Genomic DNA, 13,521 nt, shown 5'->3' on the forward strand with positions numbered 1-13,521 from the left:
CTCTCCCTTGCACACTGAAGGCTTCTGGTCATGAGCTTTTCTCCATCCTTATCTGGAATAGGAAGAGGCAATGGTGTCCCTTCCCACTGTATTCAGGAGTTTGTGTCCCTATTTCATGACTTAAGAAGTAAGTCTTCCTTGAAAACATCCGTGGATTTCACACAATACATGGCCTTCATAGAGTCCAGGCTGCAGACTCCTCTCCATCCTGTGATGATGGCAGACATAAGACCTTGCCTATGCAGAAGACATTAACAGCGACTTGACCCCTAAGGATGTTTACACCAACATTCTACACACAGAGACGTCATAAAACATTTGCAAGCAGAGTTTTCCAATTGTTTATTTTATCAATCAAAGTATATTTACTTAATTACTTTTCTTCAGTCTTGTGGATCTAAACCCAGGCTCAATATTTGGTTGACTACCAAGGTATATTTACAAATCAATTGATCAATTTGGAGATATGAATTCAACATTCACTGGGTTTTCTATTTGCCTTCCTGCACATATAATTGTTTTACTTTTTTTGGTGAAGCAAGGAAGGTAAGAAGATATGTATTATGGTTAATATGTATAAGCTCATGATAATTTAGCACGATTGTTGCCAACATTTCCTTTATTTCTTGTCTGTTGTCTGCACTAGTAACTGCAGAATTCCCTATATAGAGGGACATGAGAATGGTTCTTCAGCTTGTGTAGACCGGACCACGCCGACCCTGTAGCTCTTGCAGGGCACCCATCCCCTGAATTCCCTGGTTTTCTGATCTGGTGATCAGTTGAGCCACGTGAGCACTGAAGTTGCAGAGATATGTTACTGCTGAAGAGAGACTGTGCATCTTCAGTGTAAGCTATGACAAACCATCCTGCAGGGGAGTGCCGAACCAGCAGGGGCGCAATGAAGCCAAGAATTCCCAGTAGAGACATGAGGTTGGTGTGGAGGGGACGCTTTATCCTCTGTGGTTTCCTTTCTTGAGTCCAAAAGATGACCTAAGAGTGTGTGATTGACATGTGACATGTGACATTTCCATGCTCAAACACAGTGCAAATTTCTTGTGGAATTCTTCACAGGAATATATTTTCTTGTTTGTTTTACTGTTATTACATACATCTTATATATTTTTAAAAATAAATTTTCATACATTATATTTTAATTATTTTTCTCATCTTCCATTTTTTACTCTAGGTCTTTCTTACGTCCCCATCACTCAGCTCTTTCTCTCTCTTCACAAAGTAAACACATAGGCAAAAAAAAAAAAAAACCATGAAATAAGAAATATTTTTAGAAAGGATTAAAACAATCAAACATATACATAACACAGAAACACACAAATCAATCCAAACCAAAAATTTTATAAGAACATAAGCCTAGAACCTTAGTTTTGGGCAAAAAGAACTTAGAAAAAACTAACACTTTTGATATGACAGAAAATCCCTTCAAACATGCCATTGAAGTCATTCTATGTTGGCGATCTACTGCTGGGCATGGGTCCACTCTTGAATGTGGTTAATATACTCAATGAGACTCCATTAGAGAAAACCAATTCTTTGGTAACCAAATGTCAATTGCTAAAACTCCTTGCTTCGGGTTGAGAGCCTGTGTCTGTGTCTTTCTGTAACCATGAAACCGCATTTGGATTGAATCTGTGCAGACATTGTGTATGCTGTCACACTCTCTCTAGGTTCATGGGCACATGTGTCCTGTTATGTATGGAAGACAGTTTTCTTATCCTTCTGCTCTGGCTCCTACAGCCTGTTAAGTTTTAAATGTTTCTGGAAATAAAGTCTAACTATTGAGTGATTGTGGGCAAATAAGGATAATGGTACTCTCTTATACTATTTTCAGCTTCTATAGGGCCTTTCTGATCATGAAAGCTTAGGGAGTTATCCTGTGCCAGGCTGTGAGGTGTTCACATGATGACTCATGTATTGGGAGGCAGAACTGTCCATACAGGCAGATACCTCTCCTCAAAGACTCGCAGGTTACAATAAAATACAAGGCTCACCCTTGTTCTTTCTACTCAGCACTCTGCAATAACTCAGATAATGAGACCACTGAGACAACACTGATAGCTAAAGTAAAAATCTCATCCAGATATAACCAGTGTTGCCTACAGTTTTCTTCACTTTATGATATTTGATGAGTATATATTAACAGCAGACCCATAAAACCACATTATTATCTGAACTCAAAAAATATTGTCAACTCAAAGAAAATGACAAATTTAGAACAAGGCAACTATTAACATTTTGTTACTAATAACAAGGGTAATTAATGTTTCTCTTTACTCCGTGGTGCATGTTCTTCTACTCCCAGTCTTCTCCCATAGTTTTCTCATGTCACACAACTCCAGTACTCTATATCTTTATATTTGAATTCTGATTCAAGAGCCTATATTTACACAGAACTTTCTTATCACCTTAATTTTAGCTTGCTTTACTCCGTTTTCTCATTTCTCAATTTCCCAACACCACTTCATGTTTGAACCATTCCCTTTCCAGTATTCCTCATGTGATTCCATTTTGTCCCTGTTTTACTATACAGCCTCCCATAAGTCCTCAGACTCTAATGACGCTTTTCTAGTCACTTGGCTTCTTCAAATTAAACCAACAAAGCCAATATTCAAATCTTGGAACCACAGATGAGTGAGAAAATGAAGCATTTGTCTTCATAGAGCTTGGTGACCTCACTCAGGATACTTTTTCTTGTTCCATCCATTTAAGCAACAGATGTGATCATTCATGTTTTAACACAGAACAATATTCCATTGTCTTATATGTCCCACATTTTCATTATCTACTTATCCTGCATTGGAAATCTAGTTTGGTTCCATTTCCCAGATGCTGTTAATAGGACAACAATAAACATGTTTTTTTGAGTTTTCTAGAATAAGATATAGAGTCATTGAGAACATGCTTGGGAGGGTTATAGCTGGGACCCAAAAGTTTTAGTCATTACTTATTGTAAAATCTTAAAACTCACTTCCAAAGTTATTACACTACTTTATGTTGCCATCACTGATAAATAAGGACTACCCTTTCCCTTCATCCATGCCTGCCCTTGTTGCAATTTATTTCATTGATTATAATCATTTTAATTGATATAAAAACATAACAACGAAATTATTTAATCTACATTTTACTGTTAGCTGAGGACTTTGGTTGCAGGACATAGAGAAACCAATCATGAACAGAACAGGTATTCTCCCTCCTGGCAAGGTTTTCTACTGCAGGAAAATGCTATGAAGCCTGCAGGGAGAGAAAAATTAACAGTGATCTCACCCTGTACCAGACCTTGCAGTGCACACTATCAGCTTTCCAGGAAAACCTACCCACTAGTGCCTGTTATGTAGTGACCAACTACTTTCTAATTGTATCTATGACCTGCTACACAGGGAAGATTCATCATAGGAAAACATGTTCAAAACCCATGGGTGTGGATGAGATAGGGCATAGTAACCTCAGTTGCCTTTCTAATGGTCATGTTGAAAAACTGCTTTACACTACTTACGGTTACACTCAAAGGATTAGTGCAGGGCTCAGCTTATGTGTAGTATGTAATGATATATGCGGACAGTCATGAATGGCCAAAGTACTGAGAATGAGTGGCTAAGTTCTCAGACACAGATGCATCATCTGTATCATCCTCCAATCCAATGCCCAATGACAAAGAGGGACTGGAGGGAATGTAAGATCTAGAATATAGGATGGATTGACTTGACATGATTCCTTCAGGACTTGACATAGCCATTGTACACATGAACTCACAGAAGCTATAGTTACCAGCAGAAGATCTGCACAAACTCTATCCAGTCAAATTACAGCATAAGAGTCCTAAAATACCTGAGGAGGTAATCGTTTCTACTGGCAAGTTAGCAATCAGTTTGATTCCTTGGGACCACATGGTAAAATATGAGAAATGAATTTCATAAGTTTTCCTCTGAGAATTACTCTTACTCCTTTGAGCATGTGTGCCCTGTAATTACCACTTAAGGTAATGCAACTTTTATTTATTGTTTTTTTACTTTCTCACAAAATAACATTGAAACAAGGGTAGGGAAGGACTCCTGAGGACCCACACCAAACTTTGGGTCTATTGGTGTTTGATAACTGATGAGGACAACGCATTCACTCTTCATTGGAAGGTTTCTGCAGTTACCTGTGTACTAGTGTATGACACTCCTATGTGTATGTAGATGTTATTAATTGTATTCACTGTGCTATCTGTATTTTTAGTTAAGGAAACCAAAAAAGTCAGGAAGTTGGATAAGAGACTTATTTGAAGGTCCAAAGAGAAACAGAGGGATGATCATAATATAATGTATAATAATTTCAAAGACTTACAACCATTATGAATAATAAAAACAATTCTATGTATGTTTTTAAATTATATTCATGTGTATATTGTGCACAGTGAATATTTCTCCCTAGTTTCCCTTTAATAGACAACTTGACCTACAAACCTTTGTGGATTTGTACACGTAGTTGTATGCAATTATGGACTATGTAAGAATTACTTATGAGAGACTCACATGATGTCTGTGTTTCAGAAATGGTTTTAATTAATACAGTGATCTCTAGTTACATCCATTTTGCTAAGAATGAAGTAAGTTCCTTATTCCTTGTGGATAAGAGTCTAAATCAATCTGATAACCTTGTCACATAGAGGAGCCACAGTCTGAGGCCTGAAATCTGATGAGATCGTAGGCCCTGATGTTACACCCACATCTAAACAAAGCTGAGGGAAGGGATAAGGGATGTATTTCCTCAGACAGGATGAGGAATTGGAGCTCAGCATCCTGTTCCTGACCCAGGTGTCTTCTAACTCCTTCTCCTGCTAGACTAGGTCCTTTTCTAAGTACCCTGCTCATGAATATGCAAACCATGTGAGTCTGTGGTGGTAAATACAGGGATGTCCAGACCAACAACAACATATGATCAGTGTCCTCTCCACAGTCACTGAGCACACAGATCTTCACCATGGGATGGAGCTGGATCATCCTCTTCCTGGTGATAGCAGCTACAGGTAAGGGTTCCAAGTTCCAGACTTGAGGAAGGGCCATGCACTCAGGTGACAGTGACATCCACTCTGCCTTTCTCTCCACAGGTGTCCACTCTGAGATCCAGCTGCAGCAGTCTGGGGCTGAGCTGGTGAAGCCTGGGTCCTCAGTGAAGCTGTCCTGCAAGGCTTCTGGATACACCTTCACTAGCTACTACATGCACTGGGTGAAGCAGAAGCCTGGGGAGGGCCTGGAGTGGATTGGAAGGATTTATCCTGGAGATGGTGATACTGACTACAATAAGAAGTTCCAGGGCAAGGCCACACTGACTGCAGACAAATCCTCCAGCACAGCCTACATGGAGCTCAGCAGCCTGACATCTGAGGACTCTGCTGTCTATTACTGTGCAAAAGACACAGTGTTGCAACCACATCCTGAGTGTGTCAGAAACCCTGGAGGAGCAGGAAGCTGCCCTCTGACTGAGATGACAGAGAAGATTATAAGCAATCTGAGTGTCCCTTTGTCTGTCTCCTCCTCGATGACCTATATTGCTTTTGTCAATTTTGCAAAGGACAGCTAAGTATTAACTTAGGATTCCTCTAGAGTACACCATATCCTGAGAAAATCTTGGCCAGTGATTTCCTCCATTGACATCATTTTTTAAAAAATGAAACAATAATAAAGGGAAAACTGATTATGATTTATGATGAAAATATGTTTGGATTTTGAGTGATGGGAACTTTTGCAGCAGTAGCTGAGAATAAACTGCAATTTGATCTGTCAATTCCAGATCAACATCTGGGCAAACAAAAATAAAAAGTTCTTAAGTCACAAATATCAAGTTATATTGTTGACGTTGGCCAGCAGAAGTTCCCGTACCTTTAATGTAAGCGATATTTAAGTCAAAATGCACTACCACATCAGTGTAGTTCCTGTAACTTGTACAAGTGTAGTATTAAACACTTGTCACGTAACTAATTCATCAATTCTATGTTAATTAAGGAAGTTTCTGAGATTATCCCTTAGTCTCTGGTCCCACATTTGTTGCCTTCCCAGTCCAAATACTCAGCTCTACATTATCAAGTCTTTACAGAACATGGACCTATATTGCTACAGCCTGCATTGGATGCCTGCTGGTCATCCTCTTGCTATAGAACATCTGGCTTTCAACAAATGGGGCAGGGACAACCAGCATGGACATCAGTGGCTTTTGTCAATCTCAAAGTTTTGATTCAGTGTGGTGCCTCTTTATCTCAGAACATGAATTTTGTAAGTTCCTCTAGGACACATTTCCTCCCATTACAAACATGAATGCCACTCTGAGGTAGGGTCTGCCTTTGAAGTTGAGTCTTGTTTTTTTGTATGCAGCAGAAGGGTGTATTCTGTCTTCATATCCATTGTTAGCCTGTGTCTTTTTATATGTGAGGCAAGACCATTAATACTGAAGGAAATTAAGGACCATTGATTGTTAATTTTGTTTGATTTGGATTTGTTGTTGTTGGTATTGTGAGTAGATTTACCCTGATTTTTCTTTTGACTTCTGGTAAAGTGGGATTACCAATTCACTGTGTTTTTGTGAGTGTAGTTAACTTCCTTTTGTTGGAGTTTTCCTTCCAGAACTTTCTGTAGGGCTTTATTTGTGGATATGTATTGTTCAAATCTGGTTCAGGCTTCTGGGTCACTCTTATTTTGTATATGAAAAGTTATGACCATTAGTAATTCAACAGCTGCTATCCTTTCTTACACTGGACCTGTACATGAACATCATATCAGTAATGAGGCTTGGATAACGGAGGGGCTCATAGGGTCCATCTACCTGTCTTATGAACTAAGGAATCACGAGTGACCAGGAAATAATTTTTATTTAATTTTTATTTTCATTTGTATTTTTATTTTTTGAACAGGATATCACATTCAGATGTATACTTACTGGTGTACCCCTCAGGATCCATTAGTTTTAAATCCATGGCTATTTAGATGTTACTTGTTCAAATTAACAAGTCGTAAAACAAATAAAAATTAAATGAACACGTATGTAAAAGGGCCTTGAAGGAGGAGGTTTGACAATGACATGGGGAATAAAAGACAGATGTGTGTCATAAACATATATGTACTTTTCTGAAACCATTTTTAATTAATAGAAACAACCCCCCTCAAAAAAGCTTAATATTTTTTCTTTTCCAATAGAATTCTGAGACCTCCTTTTAACCCAAATTCTCTCATCAGGATCAGCTCTCAGCAGAAAGTGTTCAGCTGTCACTGAGAAATCCCTTCGTCTGTCAGTGGACACATTTGAGAACCAGTTCTCCCTGCAGCTAAGCTCTGCTACCACTGAAGACACACAGCTCTGCATTGCACTGCAGCAGACACAATGAGCAGATTCCCTGTGGGCTCAGAAACAACCTCAATGTGAGGATGCTCAGCACCAGCAGGGGGAGCTGTAGACCCAACTTTCACCAGGAAAGAAAATGTAGTAGATGAGAGAAACATCTGGAGATTGAGCAATTCCTCTGAGACTCTAAGATTTCCTGTCCTGACCGCAAATAGCTACAGAGACCATGTAATGCACGTGCTGTAGCTACTGTGACTAGACTCCAAACTTAGTATAGTAAAAATTATTTCTTAACTAATATTGCATATTCAAGTTTTAGTTATTTCAGAAAAAATTCAATTGCATACACCTAAAGAATAACAGAAAAATTCAAACCAGAACCACTGCCACCAGCAGCATCTGCTAATCTAACTGTAGCATCTTTCCACTGTAAGGAGGGGTTTCCTCAGCTGGGATATAAGACTGTGACCTGGGATCTGAGGCCTTGATGGTCCACCACAGTGTTGAGTCCTTGCAATTCAGATGGGCAAGTAAGAGCCCTTTGGCCAAGGCATTGCCCACTGCCCTGTGAAGCCCTCAGTTCAGAGGACACAGAGAAGGAGAAGATGGGCATGATTGCATAGTCTGGACTTTATTATACATTTTCATCATGTATTTTCTTGTGAATGTTTTCCCTAAAAGGAAAGATTTTTAGTCAAATTTGAAATACTAAACCCTAATATATGGCATTTGGTGACTTTGGAAAAGAGAAGAAAGTAAATTAAGACTGAGAATTTGCAAATTTAGGATCGTTAAAGTAGAGGAGAAGTAATGTTTTCACACCTTAAATATATTAATACCCTACTTGTGATTTTACACAAGGTTCCATTCAACACCCTGGGGTTGTGGCCATCTTTATTTCTTCACAGCACGTTGGACCTCAGGAGGGAGCAGCTTCCTCTCTTCCCAGTCTTATGTTTAAGGGATGAGTGTCCTTCAATGTGGTTAATGTCTGAGATGTATGTACTGCACCCATCCTATTGTTCAGATTCTCTCCAGACTGTTCATTATGTGGCTAAAACCAGATGTCCACTGTTAGATTTTTAGAATTTCAGCTTATTGCGTGTATTTGCTGATAATTTGTCATGAGGTATTGACTTTCTGTCCCCTGGCTGGATGACATTTGCACCTCACTAGTTTAGATCCCACTTCTGGTAGCAGAATTTACTCATCAACTAAATGCATGTTTGGTTGTTGCTCTATTCTCTGCATATCTTGAATGCTACTACTCACATCATCAAGATATAACACATGCTCCTCACAGGAATCACATAACAGTACCATCATTTTCCTTCCAAGTGTTTGAGCAATTTGAAGGATGAATTGGTAGATAAGTTTATCAAACACATGTTCTCTCTATAGTGTTTTTCACCTCATATATTACTGTGACGGACAGGAAGACCAAGACATGCCCCCAGCACTGATCCTAAGTATAATAAACAGACTCTCATGTTGACTCTATTTGAGTTCTGTAATTTTGAATGTTATGATGTCATACAAAGAAATGGTCTGAGTACATGAGTTACTCTGATACAGTTTTACAGTAATATTTTCTAAGTTTTTAAAGCCTTTATTGGCAGGGAGAGTTAATCTACATTAACATAAGGTTTTGTTGAATTAAGTTCCTGCATTTTAATTTTTGTACTGCATATTCCAACCAGTCCTCATATATATATATATATATGTATATATATATTTACAAGCATATGTAAATATATATGTACATGCATACATACACACATGCACACGGTCACACTCTCGCACACACGCATATATATATATATACATATATATATATATGCATATGTAGCCTTGGAACTAGAAGTACTTCTGGTATTTCTGAAAAATTTAGAAAAAATTCTATTTCCCCTGCAGCCCATATCACAGAATTAAGACAGAACACAAGAGTTTTGTGTCCTGCATGAACAAGGCATCTGAAACACAACATCAGTATTCCTGGTTAGAAATGAAATTCTCTGTTCAGAAGAGCCTGTTGCCTGCCTTCCCTACATCCAGGAACCAGGGTTCCTTGTATTTCTGACCCTCTAGCCCCTTCCGTCACACTTGATGACTTCTCCTTTGTATCATCCGTTCCAGGATAGTTTCCTTGTGATGAGGATATGTGTGATGATTTTGGAATCTCGTGGAGAGAATGTCAGATATGCTCCAATTTTGAGGTACATAATTTAATCATAGTCCAATAATCGGTTTAATATTGATCAAGCTCTGGACAGGTAAGTCAGGTGTCAGTGCAGCTCTTACAGCCCATCCTGATCTAAGGGTTCAGTGCCTCACTGGCCCTCAGCATTCAGCTGGGTCTCTACCTTAGTATTATGATCATGGATCATGGTTTGGATGAATCTTGACATATTTATCTTCCAAAGGTTTTAAAACATGAAGATGTTTTATGCATAAACATGACGGTTTTGTGTAGCTATTTTTAATGAAATCAGGAGTTCACTCAAACTTCTTTTCCTATACTCAATATCGATCACACCGATGTATTAGTTGATCAGTGTGTAAGTATACAACACTGTACAAGTTTGTCAAAGTCAGTCAAATCCCAAACATCTCTTTGATGTTTTAAAATACATCAAAATTTATAAGAAAAAATACTTTAACATCTCTGATAGCTGTGAGGAAAATTCCGAGGGCCCGTGATCCCCTACTTCCAACATCCTCTGTCCACTGTACTGTCTCTTGGAATGTCTGAAAATATTGACTAAACCACTTCACTCTGCTTAGAGTTTATGTTTTCTACTGTTCTTGACACCCCTGTTTTATGTTGTATTCTGCAGACAGTTTCACTTGTAAGTTGTTAGGAATTTACACACATAGCTCTTTGTGCCAATTCAATACCTGAAAACTACGTAGAGTCTCACATAATTTCTGTGTATCAGAGATGGTCTTAATTAATACAGTTATCACAGGTCACATTGCTTTTCCTAAAGGTGATATAAGTTCCTTATTCTTTCCCAATGAACATTCCCTTTGTGTCTCACATATAAACATGTCTTCTTGATGTAGTCGTCTGCTAACATAAATGGAGTTTATTCCAAAAGTTATTGTAGACAGTGTTGCAATAAACATCAGTGTGCAAATATTTCTGAGGATTTTCCCTTTTGGTCAATTCAGTGAGTATTTTTGTATGCATCCTTCTTGAATGACAGTTATTAATTCTAATTATCTGAAAGGAGGGTATAAATTCTCAAAATTTATCAGATTTTGATTTTTCCAGTCATTACCGATATCATCGTTACAACCTCATGCTGTAAATCAAGCTGACCACCGTGTCACAAATTATATCAACTATCTGGGCCCTAAATCTACTGAGAGATGAGTTCCTAATGTTTCACCCACGGCATCTGCGCAGAGCTGAGGGTAGTGGGGGCAGTAAGGATGCGTCTCCACAGGATTAGGATTTGGACCTCAGCATCTTTTTGCCTGACCCAAATGTCCCACACCTCCTTCTCAAACTGGACGAGGCGCTTATGTAAAGAAATTCTCTGCTCATGGATATTCAAATTGGGCGAGCCTCTGGTGGTAAATACAGAGCTGTCCACACCCAACAACGGCACATAATCTTTGTCCTCTCCACAGTCACTGAGCATGCAGGTCTTCACCATGGGATGGAGCTGGATCATCCTCGTCCTCCTGTCAGCGACTACAGGTAAGGTATTTACAGTTACAAGCATGAGGAGGAGACAGGGACTGAGAGGGCAATGATACCCACTCTGCTTTTTTTACTCCAAAGGTGTCCACTCCCAGGTCCAGCTGCAGCAGTCTGTTACGGGACTGGGGAAACCTGGGGCGTCAGTGAAGCTGTCCTGCAAGGCTTCAGGCTTCACCTTCACTGAATACTTTATTACCTGGGTGAAGCAGAAGCCTGGACAGGGCCTGGAGTGGATTGGATGGATTTATCCTGGAGATGGTGGGACCTACTACAATCAGAAGTTCCAGGGCAAAGCCACACTGACTGCAGACACATACTCCAGCACAGCCTACATGGAGCTCAGCAGCCTGACATCTGAGGACTCTGCAGTCTATTACTGTGCAAGAGACACGGTGTTGTAACCACATCCTGAGTGTGTCAGAAACCCTGGAGGAGCAGGAGGGTGATGTGGGACTGAGATGACAGAGAAGATCAGCCTGGCAACTTGCTCAGAAATAAGCAGGCTGAGTTTCCCTTTGTCACTATAACATTCCTACCAACTTCTCAAAATTACGACTGCGCATGAGCAATGCTGATTTAGGATGCCCTAGTGTACACCATACACTGACAATCTCTTCACCACTCAACACCCTTATTGACATTTTTCTTCATTAATGAAACAATGAAGGTAAACAGTATGCTTATGCATTATGGGAAGAATCTCAGGATTCTATGAAACTGGGACATTTGTTGGTGTAGCTTTTAATAAACTAAAATATAAGTTTGCTCAGTAAAGTCCAAATAATAACATGTGGGCAAACAGGAATCTTTTCAAGTCTGAAACCTTACATGACATCAGGGATATTGCGGTTAAATAAGGATTAGGATAAACAAATAGGCCGAATAGATGCTTATTCAGGGAGAAATAACTTACAACCTAGACAGATGAACACCAGCAATTTCCACCGGATGCTCTCCTATCCATGTCCCGCCAGCAAGAGAGCGTTGCCCGGCTCCTCCTCAGACCTCCTTCCACAGGTCACTTCCACCCCTGGCTCTACCCCCAATGGGCATGGTCAGTGCCACAGACAAAGTGAATATCCCACTACAATTCTCCTTTTATTCTGAAGAAAAGATCTGGGCTTGATACAAAACTATATACAAAACCGTGAATAACAAGTGTGCTCAGAAAAGGAAATTCGAGAACAAAACGACCTACATATTTAGTCCTAGGTTGAAGGCATAACGGAGTTTACAATAGAGTTTTCCTAAGCTGGAAAACTTAAGTCTGGTATCTAATATATCTAACTAGGAAGAGAGAATAATAATTGCGATAGTTTAATCTTCACCCTCATCAAGACCTGACTGAGAAGGAAAATAACGATATTAGGGTTTACAGGAAGTGCGGATGGGCAACTTCCAAAAGGTGCAGCGAGGACAGAAACAGCAAGTTACCTGGACAGTCACCCTAGGTCTCACAGCAACGTTGATACACCCAGTTTTGGCTAAGGCCAAGAGAACTTGACAGACCACAACAACAGCAGGGAGGTAGAAAGGCCGTCTTACCCAGACTTGGAAAGGTTCAGCAGTTTTCTATATTTGTCTCCTGCAAGCACATAGGGCCGCATGTCCAAATCAGTGGTCAAGGTGGGGGCAGTTCTTTGCCCAAGAGTCCATTAGCTAAGGCGAGAATGAATTCCAGCAGGAGCAATAACAGTGTCCAACATATTTTCGGGAAAGTGCATGGTGCTGTCAGGAGCAACAGTGTCTCATGTCAACAGAGTACTAATATTAAAACATTTAAATGCCATGTTCTGCATGTCTATGAAGTGCTTGAAGATTAAGCATCTATGTCTGACTAATCTCATAGGTAAAGGAAACATGAGTGAAGATAATCTGTAATACTCAGGAACTTAGCTAAAATATTGAATGAAACTTTCCTGAGTAAAGCAGGGACAAATACCTAAACAATATAACTATGTACATATACATACATATAAAGGCCTAAAATGGAGGTAGAGCAGAAATGTCAAGACAAGAGGTAGAAGTATAACGGGCAGCATGATAAATATCCCAAATGGTATCAATATACAAAATGTCTTGAATACAAGAAAAAGATACAAACATAGAATATGGTAAGAATAAATGTGCATAAAACATCATAAGTAGAAAGATTTCACACAATATAACAAAATATAATATACAATTCTTCCAGGAAGGGAATATAAACTTAATTTTACATAACTTACCACAAATAAGAATATATAACAATGTAGCTGTAAAATAGTATTATCTCACTCTTACTCAATAATTCTCAAGAAAATAGGCTAATCTACCTATATCCCATCTAAACCATATCTTTCCCAACCATACCCTATTCCTGTCTATAGGATAAACCAGAGTCTAAGCATCACCTTTCATACCCGACACTAATTAACTAAAACCAACCCAAAGAAGATGAATATTATCCCCAAATTCCAAGGTTAGGGAAAGAGGGT

At 39.2% G+C, this 13,521-nt stretch overlaps 2 gene segments (V, D, J or C); both read left to right on the forward strand.

Annotated features, from left to right (window-relative positions):
• The first annotated feature begins 4,967 nt into the window (after positions 1 to 4,967).
• Positions 4,968 to 5,580, forward strand: LOC127216964 (Ig heavy chain V region 102-like). The segment is given in 2 exon segments: positions 4,968 to 5,026; positions 5,108 to 5,580. Coding segments are annotated over 2 exon segments (519 nt in total).
• A 5,415-nt stretch (positions 5,581 to 10,995) lies between these two features.
• On the forward strand, positions 10,996 to 11,445 carry LOC127216965 (Ig heavy chain V region VH558 A1/A4-like). The segment is given in 2 exon segments: positions 10,996 to 11,041; positions 11,126 to 11,445. Coding segments are annotated over 2 exon segments (366 nt in total).
• Positions 11,446 to 13,521: the final 2,076 nt, after the last annotated feature.

The sequence above is a fragment of the Phodopus roborovskii genome, unplaced genomic scaffold, assembly GCF_943737965.1.
Source record: "Phodopus roborovskii unplaced genomic scaffold, PHOROB, whole genome shotgun sequence".
Classification (NCBI taxonomy): Eukaryota; Metazoa; Chordata; class Mammalia; order Rodentia; family Cricetidae; genus Phodopus; species Phodopus roborovskii.